This window comes from Eublepharis macularius, chromosome 5 (genome assembly GCF_028583425.1).
Source record: "Eublepharis macularius isolate TG4126 chromosome 5, MPM_Emac_v1.0, whole genome shotgun sequence".
Taxonomy (NCBI): domain Eukaryota; kingdom Metazoa; phylum Chordata; class Lepidosauria; order Squamata; family Eublepharidae; genus Eublepharis; species Eublepharis macularius.
Genome location: NC_072794.1, coordinates 99,091,839 through 99,109,337, shown reverse-complemented (window position 1 = coordinate 99,109,337; position 17,499 = coordinate 99,091,839). Strand labels below are relative to the sequence as shown.

Sequence of the window (17,499 nt, the reverse complement as noted above, 5' to 3'; positions counted from 1 at the left end):
CTGGAAGACTGTGGACTGGACTATAGGACAGTTCGGTGGATAGGGAACTGGCTAGAGGACCTCACCCAAAGAGTGGTGGTCAATGGCGTTTCATCAGATTGGAGGGAGGTGTCCAGTGGGGTGCCGCAGGGCTCGGTTTTGGGCCCGGTACTTTTCAATATTTTTATCAGTGACCTGGATGAAGGAGTGGAAGGGCTCCTCATTAAATTTGCTGATGATACGAAATTGGGAGTAGCAAACACCCAAGAAGATAGAATTAAAATTCAACAAGACCTGAATACTCTAGAGAAGTGGGCAGCTGTGAATAGGATGCAATTCAACAAAGACAAGTGCACAGTATTACATCTGGGCCACAAAAATGGGAAGCACAAATACTGCATGGGGGATACACTTCTGGGCAGCAATATATATGAAAGAGATCTTGGGGTAAGAGTGGACTGTAAACTAAATATGAGCAGTCAGTGTGATGCGGTGGCAAAAAAGGCCAATTCAATCCTGGGTTGTATCAAAGGGGCCATAGCATCGAACTTTCAGGAGGTCATAGCTCCTCTCTATACTGCCTTGGTCAGGCCGCACCTGGAGTACTGTGTGCAGTTCTGGAGGCCTCACTTCAAAAAGGATGTGGACAAAATCAAGAGGGTGCAGAGGAGAGCGACGAGGATGATCAGGGGTCTGGAGACTGAGCCCAAGAGGAAAGGCTGAGGGCCTTGGGAATGTTTAGTTTGGAGAAGAGGAGATTGAGGGGGGACATGATTGCTTTCTTTAAGTATTTGAAAGGCTGTCATTTGGAGGAGGGCAGGGAGCTGTTCCAGTTGGCAGCAGAGGGTAGGACTCGAAACAATGGGCTTAAATTACATGCACAAAGGTACTGGCTGGATATTAGGAAGAACTTTTTCACAGTCAGAGTAGTTCAAAAGTGGAATCAGCTTCCTAGGGAGGTGGTGAGCTCTCCTTCATTGTGACAGTTTTCAAGAAGAGGCTGGATGAATATTTGTCAGAGATGCTTTAGGCTGATCCTGCACTGGGGGTTGGACTAGATGGTCTGTATGGCCCCTTCCAACTCTATGATTCTGTGATAAGCTGCACTGTTTCCAATAAAGTGATTTTGCTGGTAACTGGGTGGAATTTATCTGATCTTATTTGTTAAGTATTAGGTGAAAATATTTAATCATTTTTACAGCATACATGCAATATTTGGCTGTTAGTCAGAAGGTTTCTGGCTCCTTTAGAAGCTAGTGGTGTTTAGGACCTGTTCTGTGACAGTAGGATGTTTGTGCTGTTAGTGGTGAGAATTACTCCAGGGCACATACCAAACTGCCTTACAAACTAAACATTTCAAAATCATCCTGGAAGAATTTGATTACCAGAAAGAGTCTCTAATGCCTTAGGTAACCTTTAGTAACTGCAGCTGCGAATGAAGGAATTTCCTTAAAAGTGACTTGTCATGGCAAAAATAACAGATGCTAAATACAGGAATGAACATCTGAAAATAGTCATAGTTTTGTGAACAATCAGCCATTAAAGGAAGAACTCTTCTTGCAGCGGTATGAACAGGATGCTGAGCTGCATAAAGAGGAAATCCATATGGGAAATAAGCTAATGCTGTTGGATCATTGATGGCTGTCTCATATCTTAGTAATGTCTGCACTGTTGCTTATTTCATCCATCAGAGGAAGTGACCCAGTTGGGGTTTGGGATTCCACAACCTTTTTAGAGGGTGCTTTGACTAAATGGTAGTTCTCGGAGCAGTAGATTTCATTAAGCAAGCTCTGGGGTGATGTTCAGTGACTTTGAAGATTGGCAAAGGATTTTAAAATGCTCCTTTTGATCAAGTTTAAATTGAATGTGTGACTGGAACTCATTGCTCTAGGGTGGGGTTGAGGCCAAAGTATTAAACTGAAAGACTAGCTAGGCAGTTATGTGAATGCCAAAGCAGTTCACAACTTGAACAGTTAACAGCTCCTTGCCAGTGTCTGACTGGAAGGTCCAGAAGAAGGGGCAAAATATCCCGTGTTTGCCAGCATGGGAATACTGCATGGGAATACACAGCTGCTGGACCATGAGCCCACTGAATGAGGAGAATCTCAGTGAGGAATTCACTGCTGGGTCTTATCAGCTCTATGCAGCATTGTTCAAAATGCATAGCAGGCTTCGATGGAGTATTCCATGTTAAAGCAGTAAGCTCATAGTAGTAATTTTGCCTGCAGTTCTCCCCTTCCCCTGTTTCTGCCTCTGGCCTTGTGAATGACACATCAGTTCTGAGAAATTTGGGAAATTTTGCTGGGAGCTCTTAACACAGTTTGGGGCTGTGCCTCCATTGTGGTATAAGTGGGACTTTCTCTGTAGCAGAACTGTACAAACCAACTTGTATTGAATGGCCCTTGGCCTTTCTTAAGCCTCTATAGGTTTACTGATTTTTAAACACTAATTCACAAAATGTAATAATTAGTGCCTGCCATAAGGAAACAAAATCTCCCTCAGCTTTGAATGGTAGAAAAGAGAACCAGTCCTGGTCCTTTGAGATCAACCACAGGCCAATTTGTGACAGGAGCCACAGAGGCTGTGGCTGGTCTTGGGTAATACTGCAAGGATCTTTATTGTCTGTGACAAGAGGCACTGCTTTCAATAGCCCACCTTGGCGATTAAATGTGTTGCTTGTTTGCTTTCTCCTGTCCATTTGTTGGTGAGGAAGGAAGAGAAACCTTCCCATTTGCTATCTTGTTTTATTTAGAGCACTTTCATTCCTCCTTCCTTCCAAGGAACTCTGGATGGCATGCATGCTTCTTCCAGTTTGCCACTGTGTACACCTGTTCACCTCCTCCAACCATGTGGCTATGATTCATACACTGGTGTGTTGCCCTTTTTATTTATTTTTCTCTTGCTACACAGTTCATGCATATCCAAGTTGTTTATGGCAAGGACAAAGGCTCAGAGTTCCTAGATCAAAAGCAGTGCTGGCATAATTATAAGCACAATCTGGTATAGCAAAGAAGGCTGTAGAGAGAAGCTGTCAGAAGAAGAGAGCATCCAAAATATACTAACCTCAAAAATCCCAGCTCATCAGTTCTTCAATTTGATCGATCCATTCTCTGAGATATAGTTACATGGGAATTTTTACAATAATAAATAATTCTGGTAGACTGCTATAGAGAGGAAGGCCTGCTACTACCTGTTCCATTTGCATTTCCTTAAGAACAAAACTTTCTCCAGTAGTGAACTGAACTGCTATCCAAAACTCTGGCCAGATGGGGACAGGTTGTTAGTTAGCAAAGTGATTTGCTTCCTTGCCATAGGTCAGAGGTGACTTTACGGCACATAACACACAGAGGGGGAAAAGCAGGTTGTAGTTGGCTAGCTCTAGTCTTAACATAGTGGAATAGAAACCCTTCAGAAACTACAACTCCCAACATGCAGATGTTATTTTTGTTTGTGCTGTACAGGAAGACACAATGATGTAGTTTCAGTCATGTGGTCTGCAAGTTGCATCCAGGTGTTAAGTATATTTTGGGCACTGTTGTAATTCTTCAGCCAAACAAAGACAGTTGAGTTGGAGGATTGTATTAATCTGTCTCCATGAAAAGCCCACCCACCGCCTGCCTGGAAAAAGTGTATGTCTCCATTCTGGAGCTTCACATTTTGCTTTACACTGTGAATACCTACATTTCATAAATTAACACTATTACATTATAAAATCTCCATGCATTGCTCATCGTGATGTGCACTTCCTTTTGTAGATGAGGATATTGGGGAAAAGGGGGAAAACTGTGGGAGTGGCAGTGCATTTGCCGAAGTTCTCTGAATAGATGTGCAGTACTATAATAACTGCTATACATGGGCTTGCATCCTGTGATCTGCAGTTATAGGGACTGCAGAATCTTCCCTCCCCTTCCCTCTTGAGCCATTTCCAGTCCCAGGGAAGTTTATTCCTGGGCTTGAGGGACTTGTATGTACCAAAAGCCACACTAGTCAGGCAGCTGTAGTGGGGAAGGGCAAGGGAATGATATCATCCTTTTTGCCTTTTGTATGAGTTGCACTCATGGAAGATAGATAAAAGGAGTGATCTCTCCCCTTTTCCTTCCCTACTACAGCTACTCAGGTGGTGGTGGTGGTGGTGGTGGTGGTAGCGCACACAAGTCCCTCAAATTTAGGAATAAAATTGTCTGGAATTGGAAATGGCTCCAGAGTCGAGGAGGACAGGGAAGATCCTGCAATTCTTGCACCAACAGATCATGGGATTCAGCCCATTTTATTAGAATGGCCATGAGGAAGAATGCTGAGAGATTCTTCCCTTGGCATCATATTGCCAGTACTTGTAGTTTAGTTCCTATTGCTTAATGCTCAGAGTCAGGGTCATACTACAGATTTAGAAATATTATGTGGTACAGCTTCTCCTAGGATGAGTGCCTTTAGCACGCAGATGAGGAATTGTATAACTAAACATTTAGTCTTGTCACATTCTCTGTCCATGGAATGCTAGTATGCCAGGGTATATTGTTAGAATCCTGATTTCTCCTTAATACGCTGCTTTCCTTTGTGCGTGGACGTTTTTTTGCAGGGTTCAAACATGCAACCCCTTCCCAGCTGTACTCTAACATGGCAGGACTGTATTTTACATGATATTGTAAAATGTATTGTTCAGGTAGCCTAATTCATGGGGCTAACTACTTGCAGTTGCCCCTTACTGAACTCTTAGCTAAAATGGGGCCAGTTCTAGGTGTCACCTGTATGGCCTTCGCATATGTGGTATATATGCTGTGCTCCTATTCCCTTGATGGCAGTGATTTAAAAAATGCCTCCCATAAACAAATCCTTAAACCTCCAGGAAGTCTTCTACAGTTTGCATTGCATGACATTAATATTAGCAGTTTAGGAGAGGATATTGCACAATAGTACAGTTTAACCTAGGTGTACCTCTTTCCTTTGGGGAAATATGCCATTGCCCAAGAGCCCTTCCCATTTTTGAAATGAGTTTCTAAAGCAAGCAGAAAGAGCCTGGAATAACCTGTTTTACAGGGCAACCCTAAAAACACTTTTCTGGATATCAGTTCATTGGCTAGACTTATAATGCACTGAAGCCATCAACTCTTGAAGCATGGAACAAGATGTAACCTTCACACCAAGCCAGATTAATGGATCTTCATATAAGCACACTTAGTTTTTTGGTAAGAGGACTGCATCTTGTGGCTTCTGCTGTTCTGTCAACATTGGCTGTACTGAAAACCTGCAGTTCTTCCTTGCAGAAGCCTTGTTGGCTGCCTTGTGCTCTCTGTTGCTGAGGCTAGTGGAGCACTGGGCCTTCTCCCGCCATTGCGACAGCCAAGCTAACGGAGCCTACCTAACAGATTATCAGCGCCCTGTGAGTAATAGACTCCTCATTTAGTTTTAATACATTTTGCATAGAGAGCAATCAACCTTCATCAGTCTTAAAGATGAATTGGCTTAGCCAGCTAAATTTTAAAGATATTAGTCCGACAGCAGCCGCATAAATCATAACGTTTTCTTAATGACGGTAAAATTAAAATATACTCTTGCTTGAAGAAGCCAATGGAGCTTTCATGTTCACAGGCCAAATCCTCCCCCAAAATTAAAGGGAAACTTAATTGATGTTCTCTAAAGCCGAGTAAACTCAAACAGCCTCACTTCTGGGTTGGCCTCGTATTTCTTCTGTGCTCTATTGGTAGATCTGAATCCATCCAGATTGCTCCTGCCTCTTCCAAACTCTGTGCCACCAGTAAGTTGTATCATAACTTAGCAAAGCATAATGTTGAGTATTTCCAGTCTGTTCAGCTGGCTGTTATTGTTCCTTGCTACCAGCTGGATAGAAGGAAATGTCTTCCTCACTGGCCAGTCCTTTGATTGGTATGTCATGTGAGGGAGACTGACTCTCTTTCTTGCTGCTAGTTTATCCTGCTAGCGATACAAAGAGTTATAGAAGCCGCAGAGGCTGGAGCTGTAACTAGAAGGGAAATAACTTAAAAGTGTTGGTTGGAATGTGAGAAATTAGAAAGATGGCTTGGCTCTTACACTGAGCAGAAAGTTCCATGTGGCTTCCCCCAGATCCCGTTCACAAGAGTGTTCTTTTCTTGGCTAGGCAGAGATGCCATTTATGGAGTGAGCAGATTATTTAAGAAAACCAATGTGGGTCAAACAGAGGTTTTATCTAGTCTAATATTTTAACATTGATCAGCCAGATGCTTCTGAGAAGCTCGCAAGCTGGTCATGAAGACAAACATCTTCCCCTGTTGTCTTGCTTCTCAGCAACAAATATTCAGAGGCAGACTGCTTCTACACTTGGAGGTTCTACTTCGATATTATGACTTAATAAGTGGTTGGATTTTACAGGTTTATAGTGTGACTGGTGATTGCTCTGTAGTATAAAACTATGAACAGAATAGGCTTTTATTATACGGCAGCTGCCGGGGCGGGGGTCACCATTTTACTGTTAGGGCAAAAGCAAGTACAACACTGGGAATTCTGTGTATGGAGCAACCAAGTGTGAATTTCTTCTTCATAGCTGGCAGACAGGATCCTGGTTTGGACCAGGACTGCCTACCTTCCCTGACACCCACCCCCCATACAATTTTACCTGACTTGAAGCAACCTTGTGGAGTTGCTGTTTGCCCTGTTGGGGTAAACCATTAAGACTCAGTGGGGAAAATAGCAGCTTGATGGAGTTCAGGTCAAGAAAATGGTGTATGTAGGAGGGGAGGTCTGATGATGGGATGTTTTGGAGGTCTTTCATTCATAGGGTCTTCATAAGTCAGAAGTGATTTGATTGGCACATAACACACACATTGCGGGGGGTGGGGTTTAAGCCACCACCACCCACTCCCTAGTCTGAATTAGTATGCCATACAGTGGCTGCTTAAAATTGTTTGGAAGCTCCTGCATAGAACTCTCAACATCTTTGTCTCTTTTGGCCCTTAGACCCTAAATGGGAGGAGCCCCTAATCACTTTTAACAAGAAAGAGCAGCTTTATTAATATGCGTTTTTTTCTGTGTAAGTAATATCTTATAAACAAAACACTTTTTAATATAGGTGCCATGCAGCGCAATGAAATAAACTGATGACTCTTTCACTGAACTCTGGTGAAATCAGAGAGCTGTAGAATGAAGCTGGAGCCAAGAAGGAGAATGAAAGAGGGAGGCAAATGGGAGAACCGTGTGAGCAGTGCTGGAGCAGGCTGGATGGGTCCTCTTGGGAGGAGGGACTGTTATTTAAAGCAGAATGTGAGGTGGTTTTCATATGAAGAACCTCTTCTTTCATTGTTGAACCTTGCTGGCATCTTTTCAGCATCCCATTGTTGGACATCTTTTCCCAGGTTTCTGCAACAGATCTGCATGATTCAGATTGATGCTAAATGGTTATCTTTGTCCACTTATTGCAGACCTGAGAGACCCCCCCCCAGCTCCCCTCTTTTCATCCAGAAATTGCTCCTAGAGCCAAATGTTTCCATCATGACTGACAGAGAGCTTCTCATGGGCACTATGGGGTTTCCTTGGGAGCAGTCACAAGTCATTGCTGCCATGTGCGAGTTAAAAGTGGATGTTTTCAGGGGCGTACGTAAAACCCTTTCCTAAAATAATTTATTCCTAAAATAAGTTATCTCTGCAGCCAGCTGAAGTACTTTTCCTTGTTGCCCAATTTCGAGGTGCAAGTGTGTCCAGGCTGCCATTCTCTGCGCTCTGCCTTTCCTAGTTTATTTCACACTCCTTTGCTATTCACAGGAAGATTGCAGCTGTTGGTGCTGTCATAAATTTAGCCTCTGTATGCTCTTTCTGTGGACAGATCATGCTAGTATCTCACCTGAGAATTTGTCATATGAATCTGCTCTGTATGAAAAAGAAAGCTGGTGAGCGTTCCAGCTTCCTGTTCAAAAAATCTTGAAGTGGAAGGGACTTTAGTAAGGATGGTACCTATATTCCATATGGCAGAACCAAGGAGCACCATCCTAATCCTAGAATCTCTCAGAGTATATCCAGAAAGTTGATTCCTGCACTCATGTGAGGGTAAGGCCTGATGCAGGGTGGAGTGGCATAGGAGCTTTACAGGCAATCTTCCTTATAAAGCCCAGGGGAGTGTTGGGGGACGTCAGCTTGTCTGGTTTCCGCTGTATGTATAGTGGCCCAATTCCTATGTTGCATTGTGCTCGAGGGCTTTCTGCCACTGATTTTGCCCTTGTTTGTGCCCATAGGGCTGGAGCGAGTGGGGTTCTGCTAAGTATGATCTCATGCCTAGCTTACATGCCCTGCCAAATTCTTCCCTGTACCCCCCCAGCTCCCCTATGAATGCACACTTCTGCCAATTGAGTAAATTTATGTGATCTTTGTGCCTTTTCGCATCTTTTGTTAGAAAGCTGGCTCTGTAAATGAATCCCATGGCTTTGGGCTCGGCAGGTAAAGGGAGAAGGAAGTCTGTTAGTGCACGAGTCTAATCAGGCTGGTAAGAGCAAGTAAAGTAGGGCAGCATCGAACATTAGCCACTGTGTAATTGAGCTCTTTGATGGGCAGAGCACCGCGGGAGAGGGTTCGAAGCAGAGCAGAACTTTTGTGGTTAATTCAGTTGCACATAGAAGCTGTAAAGCTGCGCATCTCTGCATCTTGGCGCTGGGAGAACTGAAAAGCCCTCACGACCAGGCTTTTCAGTCCCTGCCCTTGGCCCTAGTCTGCAAACTTTCAGGCCTTCTCTCTTCCTCCCTCTCCCAGCACTTGATTTCCCTTTTCTCTCTTACTTTCTTTGGTTCACTTTTTTCCCCCGCACTATAAAAAGCAAAGCTCCCTTGCTGTTTGAACTAGGCGGCTGTGAGTGAGGGCTAGCTCAGAGCTGTGTGGCTGTTACCTTTGTATTCCAGATGAAACTGCCGAGCTCCGTGGGACAGAAGAAGATTAAAGCCTTGGAGCAGATGCTGATGGAACTCGGAGTAGGTGAGTAAAGAGGGCAGGTAGAGAGAGAGAGACCCATGGAGCAAAGCCTTTGTAGTCGAGAGGGGCTCTTTTTCCCCCTAGTAATATAGCCAGTTCCTTGAATAACACTATGTGAATGGGTTTGACAATACTATCTTGTGTGTTTTGTTAAAGGGGGGGTACAAGCCAGAAGATGATGCTCAAGATTTTTTTAATCTTCCCAGTAGAAAAGTATTTGAACAGTCTTTTGTCTCTCTCTTGTTTGATTTCTTTAAGCCATCAAGAGTGACAGCCTGCTATTAAGGACGCAAATCTCTTCTAGCAGAGACAGGCATTGCTAAGTGGTGGGGGTGGGGAATAGGGGTCATTGTTTGGGGGACTCTGTCTCATTTGTGAGCTTTCTGGCTGCTACTTTTTTGGCTGGGCCCTGCGCTGTTTGTGTGGGGATATGCTGGCATGCTGTAAGTATCTTCTAGTTGCAAACAACTTGCTATTGGCAGAAAGAGGAAAGTCCAGCTGCACTGTGCGCAAAGTCCTACTCCACTGTGCCCAAGCCTGTGTTGAGAGGACAGCAGACTTCTGACCCAGTGAGTGCAGAGATGCTTTGCTCCAGCAGGGGCATTAAGACAGATGGACTTACAGAGCGAGTGAACAAGTGTCTTTCCTTCAAGATGCGCTGGCATCTAGATTCTGCTTCATCTTACCTGGTTTGAAGCAGCTGTGTATTGGGGCTGCACTGGAAGTCTCTGGGGCAGTAGAGTTCCTGCTGCTACATCCTACTGGGAATGAAGAAAATTCTCACTTTAGATTGGCAGAACACAATCCCACAGCTAGCAGGGGACAAAGAGCATGCTTTGGAGCTTTCTTTCTTATCTTTCCTTCTATTGCCTCCCCAAGACTTGAATCCAATGCCAACAGAAGAGATTGTCCAAATGTTCAACGAGTTGCGCAGTGACCTGGTGCTGCTTTATGAGCTCAAGCAGGCCTTTGCTAACTGCGAATATGAGCTGCAGATGCTACGACACCGCTATGAGGCACTGGCAAAAGCAGGTGGCACAGGATCCAGCGCTGAGGGTGGCTCCCATGCTGATGGGCAGTCAGGCCCCTGCACTGATGAGGGCAAAAGTGACATCAAGGATCAGATTATCGATGTGGTGGGGGCGCCTCTCACGCCCAATTCGGTGAGTGGGTATTGATGTTGGCATGAGTGAGACACCCTGTGCTGCTTTCTCTAGAAGGGCAGCTCTGCAGACTCCTGTGCTTGGAGAAGGCATATGGGAAGGTAGCAGTCTCGCTGACGGCTGGAAATTAAAGTGCTGTACATCAAGGCAGTAAGGGTAACTGAGGACTGTCTTTGTGTGTTCCCACTTTGAGGCCACATGCCCAAGAAATTGTGGTTGTTCTTCCTTTGAGTGTTTGCAGATATAGTTCCACAGGCCACAGCTTCCCAGGCAGAGCTGCTAGCATAAGCCCAGTATGGTAGCAGGAAGTCAGCATATGAATTGAGAACAGATTCCTGTGAAGTGCTCCATCTTTTTTCACTAGTTTGTTCTTGCAGGATGCTTGGGCAAGCCATTTCTCTCTCTTTCCCTCATGTTCTTGAGCTTGCTCACCCACTCTGTTATCTATAGCTCAGTCCAATCAACTCAGTTAAAGTTAGATAGAAACTTTGTCCCAGTGGAATCAATGGGGATAATCGGTTTACATCTAATGCTTGACCCAGTTGTGATCGGGCTCATAGTTGGCGGGACATGTGGTCCTCCTTACTCATTGCATAACTGATGCTAACTGTCCTAACTTTATCCCACCTTTCCTCCAGGAAGGACAGAGTGGCATACATGGGTCTGCCATCCTCTGAAGTGAGGCATATTAGGCTGAAAGAGAAAGAGAGCCAGTTAGGTGTAGTGGTTAACAGTGGCAGGACTTTAATCTGGAGAGCCAGGTTTGATTCCCCACTCCTCCACTTGAAGTCAGCTGGGTGACCTTGAGTCAGTCACAGCTCTCCCAAAGGTCTCTCAGCTCCACCCATCTCACAGGGTGATTGTAATGAGGATAATAATAACACACTTTGTAAACTGCTCTGAGTGGGTGTTGTTATTATAACATGACTGGCTGAAGGTCACATGTCTGAATGGGGATTTGAACCCAGGTTTCCCCTGCTCTAGTTCAACAGTCTAATCACTGCAGCACTCTGGATCCAGGTGCTGTTCATTGTGCTGTTACAGCAACCTGTCTTTTTTTTAATATAGAAAGAACTTTCCCTATGTGGTGGCATATAATTTTGAGCAACAGCTTGTTTTTTGAGAGTAATGTGGAGATTTCTTCTGTGGGTTGAGCTGGAGCATGCTGTCAAGCCTCCTCCGCCTCTCTGGAGAGGATGAAATCTCAAGATTCAGCAGCATTTACAGGCTAGTTCATGGCCACTTGTTCCTGTAGAGACTCGCTGACATGTGCCTGTTTGCAGATGATGTGGTCATATATCCCCTAGTCCTTTTCTCCTCTACTATGGTGCTTAGGGTGGGAACAAAGGAGAGTGTAGGCAGCACCAAGAGGGTTAACATAACCTGAGCCCTGACATATTTGAAAGAAATATAATCAAGTTAATTCACTGCAAGGCAAATTTGGTACCTAAAGGGCCCCCTGTTAAATACAGCTCTGACCTTTACCGGCTGGTTACACAAAGACGACACAATTAGATTAGTCCAAGACAAAAGGTCAAGCGCATTCACACTGTGACCACTTTATGCTGCCTTTAGAACGGAAGGGAATTCTACTCGGCAGGAGGGGGCAGCTCAGGGAGGCACACTGGCACTGTCAAGATGGTAGGGGTCATGTGTGTGTGGGGAATGGTATAGCAGAGGGGAGAGACTGCTGCTGCCAATCAGAGACTAGGAGTTGAATGATTGATACTTGGGAGATGTTGGGGTCATTCTTTGTTCTGCCTTGGCAGGATCTTGCAGAGGGTTATATTGGCTATTTGCTCCCAAGTCTGTGTGTTCTTTACCACTTGAGCACTTTGTGAGAGTAAGCAGTAACTGTGGGACTTGTCTGTTTCCACAAAACTCGTGCCCAGTTTGGAGGTACAGCTGAGAAAGAAGATTGTAAGATCAGGGACTGGATAGCCTCTCTGTGGTTTGGTGTGACTGTTTTTAGGGAACCAATCCTGCAATTGTGGGAGTTCCAGACCATACTGTCCCTTAACCTGAGTGAACAAGCAGATATTGGCTCAAACTCATCCATAGTCAGGGATAATTTTCTATGGTTTTCAGACTTGAGAGCTAGTACAGAGCATACAGTTTGGTCTGGCTATGGAAAGCTCAGGTTCAAATTCCTGCTCACTTGGTAACATTGGGCAAGGCATTCTCCCTCAGGCGCAGCAATGCACTCCCAAAGCATCTTGCAACATTATTTCCCCCTTCTCAGGCTGAGTATGCATGACTGACTCAAGGCCATCTAGTGAGCTTCCATGGCAGAATGGAGATTCCAAGTCTGTCGCTAACCTCTACACCATGCTGGCTGTTTTTCTGCTATATTTACTCAAGTGATTGCTGAGCTGAAAATGCAAAGTAAGAAGGGGAGAGATGCACATCTCCAGGCATTTGGAGATACTGTGTAAACAGTCCTCCTTGGTTTGTATTTCTGTTTGGTGAGTTTCATGTTCCTTTTGCATTTTGCAGGGAAGGTGATAAACATGCCTGCTGCTGTAACATGTGAATTGGTCTCCAGGGGTATCCTCCCAAAATTGTGGCTTTCATCCTCAGCCTCACTCCATACCTGACTTCATTTCCTCCCAAAGCAGTTTGAAATCCACCAGTGCTCATCATTTGCCCTGACAGGCATACCCTCCCCATGCTCTCTCAACTTAAGTAATGGGTTCACATTACTTAATGTGTACAAGCTGCTTGTAGCATAGTTGCCATAACTAGGCAGTGGTGTGAACTTGGACTACATTGGCACCAAGGAAGGCAACTGGTCCCTCCCCCTAACTCTTCAAATCTTTTGTAGGAGACAGCAAGGGTAAGATGGACATTGACCTTATATGTAATTCTGCAAGAGAGAGAGCTTGCATGCATCCACCAGTGACGAGTATAGGGTCCACGTTGCTTTTGCAAGCCAGCAAAAAAAAAAAAAAACTAGAACACTTTTGAATTCAGAAATGCCACCTCCACGAGTTTAGCTGCTGGCCATTTTATCACCACTACCCCCCCCCCTTTTGCCCAGTCTTTATCATCCCAGTCTGTGATCCTCACTATTTTGCTGTCCACTGCTTGCAGCCCACAGGGAAAGCAGCTTTCTCCCCTCACCCCAGAGCACTGCTCAGCTGACCCAGGAGGGACGCTACTCCGGGCCTTTGGGGGGTGAAAGGTGAGTGTAGCTTGGAACAAATTAGTTCCAAGCAGAAGTGCAGCCAGTTACTCCAGATTAGAGCCTTTGATTTCTGCAACTCAGACTCCACTCGTCCATCCATAATGAGTTGACTCTCCTCAGAATTCCTCACATCAGCACACTTTGTTCCTGGGCTCACAAGTCAGCCCATTAATGGGGAACGGAAAGGACCTTGCCTCTAAGAAGTCTCAGGTTCAGAGTCAGAATCATTTGACTTTTAAGCTCTCTTTATCTGAACTCCTGCCGGCTCCTTGTTTTCTGAGCCTGCTTGAAAGTGAGAAGTTACATTGTTAACTTCAAACATCCTTCCTTCCAGATGGAGTTAGAAAGCTTGCTTGCATGCGCGCGCGTGTGTGTGTATATATATTAAAAAGTGTATCTGTACCGGGATTATGAGGGTGTGTGCGCGTGCGTCTGTGTGTGCGTGCATGATATAAAAATATTCTCATTTTAAAATCATTCTTTTCCATTAACAGAGCACTAGGTTCCCAGGCTCTTGTAAATTATAATGTAGAACATTTTTTTCTAACCAGACACTTTTCGTTTTTGCCCATGGCGACGGATGGAGCCAAGCCAGGGAAGGTGATTAATATGAATTTGTGACATATTTGAAAGATGGCTCTTTTGCCATATAAAGATTATCAAACACATGCACTCATCCCCATTAATTCGACAGTCTCGCTGGGAAGCTCTGAAGCCCCCACTTCTTTGTTTCCAGGTTGGACTGGCTGCTCAAATTGTATCTTTTTGGTCTTCAATTCCCAAATGCTAGACTTTGTTTTCATAGGGAGCCTGTTATCAAAGTGGTATAGATTCTCCACTAATCAAAAACCATGGAAGGCAGCTCCTCTGACTCCTGCAGAGGGCCACTGTTCCAGTCATGCTCATTGCATTCCCAACCATGGAGGATGGGTGCAATGGCAAGAACCTCGGGGGCTTCATTACTAATGCAAGTTCTCAATAGTTCATGACTCAGAAACATTTAACGCAAGCAAAGGAAGGAGGTAGATAGGAGATCATACCTCAGGAGAGCTCATTTGGCTTTGAATTTCTTCCCTTCACTGGCTGTGGGCCCAAGAAGGGAGAGATTTAGAATAATGCTTTTTTGGGCTTCATGTATCCTTAAATGCCCCCATGATGTAATCTGGAACATGTCCCTGAGAATCTGCTTGCTTCCCCTTTTCTCTGTATTATCCTGTCTTCCTCCACCCCCTATTTTTACTCCTAATTCACTCGCTTCACAACAGGCTTTTAATGCTTTGAGGACCAGACATCAGCTAGAGGGCCCCGGGCTCTGCTGATCTAGTGTGTTGCATCCCTGGGGCAGGCTTCAGGCTATTCTGTGCTGTGTCCCCTCTGCCCCCAAATAATGACTGAAGAAATATGTTTTGTAGCCAACTGTCTGGTACCATGAGGTTTGCTATGTGTACTTGGCTCCTTCTACATTGTAATGTTTTGCAAGACTATCTTTCTCCCCTTGTAAATAGAGACGAGCAAACTTCATGTTGTACTTTAAAGTTCATTCCTCCCTCACTTCCAGGTCTCTAGGTTCTCCAGACCCGGGCCTGAATTTTTTGGAAGTGAGTGTTATGTGTGGTGATTTTCTTTCTAAGGTACTAGCCTGGTATCTTGGGATTAGCAGGGTTTTTATAAAAGTGTGTGTTTCATGCAGTACTAAATGGGGTTGTCTTTTCCTGGTAATCATCTCATCTCTATGACCTCTCTTTTACCAACAGAGAAAACGCAGGGAATCTGCCTCCAGCTCTTCGTCTGTCAAAAAGGTGAAGAAGCCATGAGTGACAGTAGGTCCCAGTTGGAGGACAAGAACATTGCCTGCAGGGGCAAGAAGGCTGTATTTGCCCTGTTCTGTGGCAGTGACTTTTATGCTGGAAGATTCCTGGCTCCAAAAAGGGGTATGGCCTGCCCCAGATGAAGGAGTTGCACTCGTTCACATCACAGACTCCTGTTAATTGGTGCTATGGTGGTTGCATTGTCTTTCCTGTGTCTGACTTTTGTAAACTTCTTTGTAAATACATTTTGTCCTACGGCTGTAATCAGCAATTACAGAAGGAGGCAGGAAGACAAGATGAGATTACCTGTAAGAGGCTCCTGTTTTCTTTATTTCTCCATAAATTGGCATTTGCAGGAACAGGATGATCACTTTAGAGCTCCTCTACTGCAACCTGCCTGATTCCCTGATAGGATACTGCAGATGAGTAGTTCATATTACTTTAATTATTTCATCTCATAACAGGAGGAGGAGAAGACTGGGTTTTGGGTCCTTAAAATAACACTGAAGTGGGAGAGCCTATAAGGAAGATTTGCACAGATGAATTGTTCTGTGGGAAATGATGCTTGCAGGGAGAGACATCAGTAGCTCCTTGGAGTCTCCAGCTTCTTGCTGTGTTACCATTGAGGCATAGTCTTCCAGGTACTTGGCTCAGTGCAACCATACTTAGCCACCCATTAAACACTGTTACAGCATCCACTTCACCATTGTAAAACATAAATGTTTGTTTCTGGCATTACAGATGATTGTCATCCAGCTAAATAAACCTTAATCATATCTTATTTATCAATTGATTAAATTTGCATATGAAAACTGACTTTCAAAGAACACTTTGTTTTAAGTGCCAAACATGTCTGTTGCTAAAGTGCTGTCTTGGAAGAGGAATTCTGTGCATGCTGAAAGTGTACTTGACCTAAAAATAGATTTTAAAAAATCATCTGGTTGGTATATTTAAGTCAATGAAAAGGTTTTTTTTACTCAATCTGTCTTGTTAATTAGTGCAAACATTGCACCCCGCCTTCTTTACTTTTCAGATGAGTGATGTCCCCTCTGCCAATCTCTTACAGCTAACCAAAAGCAGCTTTGTACTGCTATGTGACTGTGCATAAATGCCCAGCTGTAGTGTAATGAGTTTTGTATTAACATAATCTGTTCTGCCGCTGAGGCCTGGTCTAAACGATACAGCTTACCACAGGGAGTTCTTTTTTCACACAGCATATTTATTCATTTGTAGGAGTTGCTACATGTGCTTGGCTAGTTGAACGGATAGTTTGCCGCCTCTGGAATCCAACTCAGGAATTCTTTGATTTGATATAATATTCTAGTGCATGATATTCTAAATGTTTGTATGATGCTCCTGGTATGCCAGCCATTGAGTTCTGATTCCACAAAATGGAGAGTATCTAGCCATCTGTGATTCTCCTTTAGATTTAATGGTTTTATATCTGCTACAACTTCCTTTGGAAAGTTAACAATCTCATAGAATGTGAAATCTCTGGAACTCCAAAAGCAGGGGCAGAGAACACATTGCAGTGAGCTTTTAAAAAAAAAAAAAAAAACTTTATACCATGCTATGTATGTTATCATTTGCAATGGCCAGCACTCATAGCAAGTACACCAGATGCTGCATCGCCAGCCAGGAATGTAGTAAATTGTCTCATGTAGACTCAGCCTGAATTTCATTACAACCTATCAAGAGTATACCAATATTGTCTATTCCAGCCATAGGTGCTCTTGAGGACAGTTGTTTTGCTTCTGGGCCAGTGAAGAAGTCAGCTGTATAAACTTTTTGAGTTTTTCAAGCACAAAGAAGGTAGTTATCACATCGTTAGATCCTGTTTAAGGTATAGAGCTTTTGAATGCTGGTATAGAGTTGGCAATTAGTGTAACTGTAAGTGCAGAAAAAATCATAGTATGTATTTGATATTATATATAAAATTTAACAATTGTAGAGGAAGGCACACAACTAGGTTCAAAAATGTACGAACAATGTTTGGAGAGATTTCCAAAGGTACAGAGTGATTTTTTCCTGTTCACTGCATAAACAGCCCTAGGCATGATCCTTGCCCTGATGAAGGAGGCTTGGGTTAGCAGAGTCGGATACCAGCAACACATGACAGATAACGGGCAGTAATGCTCTCCCTGCAACTCGTGCATTCCTAGTTAAGTGAATACTGCTGGGGCTTGCAACTTGGGATTCTAATACTAACATATGAGAGAACCCTTCAATTACTCTGCACTGGAGATCTCTTCTGTTGCTCACTAGCTTGTTCACCACTGAATTGCACTTGCCATGAATGACCAGATGCCCCCTTTCTTTCCCTCCCTTTCTTTCCCTTCCATCTGATTCATGCTGGCAGAGGTTGTGTGACACACTTGCCTGGAGCTGTCAAACCTGACTCACACTTTACCCTCCACTT

At 44.2% G+C, this 17,499-nt stretch overlaps 1 protein-coding gene across 3 annotated transcripts in view; it reads left to right on the top strand.

Moving 5' to 3' along the window:
* The window catches only part of DMAP1 (DNA methyltransferase 1 associated protein 1), a 77,094-nt gene extending 61,233 nt beyond the window's left edge, over window positions 1-15,861 (top strand). For 2 of the 3 annotated variants that reach the window (XM_054980091.1, XM_054980092.1), the window contains exons 10-12: window positions 8,853-8,925; window positions 9,802-10,085; window positions 15,027-15,217. In XM_054980091.1, the coding sequence (XP_054836066.1) occupies window positions 8,853-8,925; window positions 9,802-10,085; window positions 15,027-15,086 (417 nt within the window). In that variant the 3' untranslated portion in view covers window positions 15,087-15,217. Of the gene's footprint in view, window positions 1-8,852; window positions 8,926-9,801; window positions 10,086-15,026 lie in introns of all 3 variants that reach the window. The other variant, XM_054980093.1, reaches the window with a different exon arrangement.
* Window positions 15,862-17,499: the final 1,638 nt, after the last annotated feature.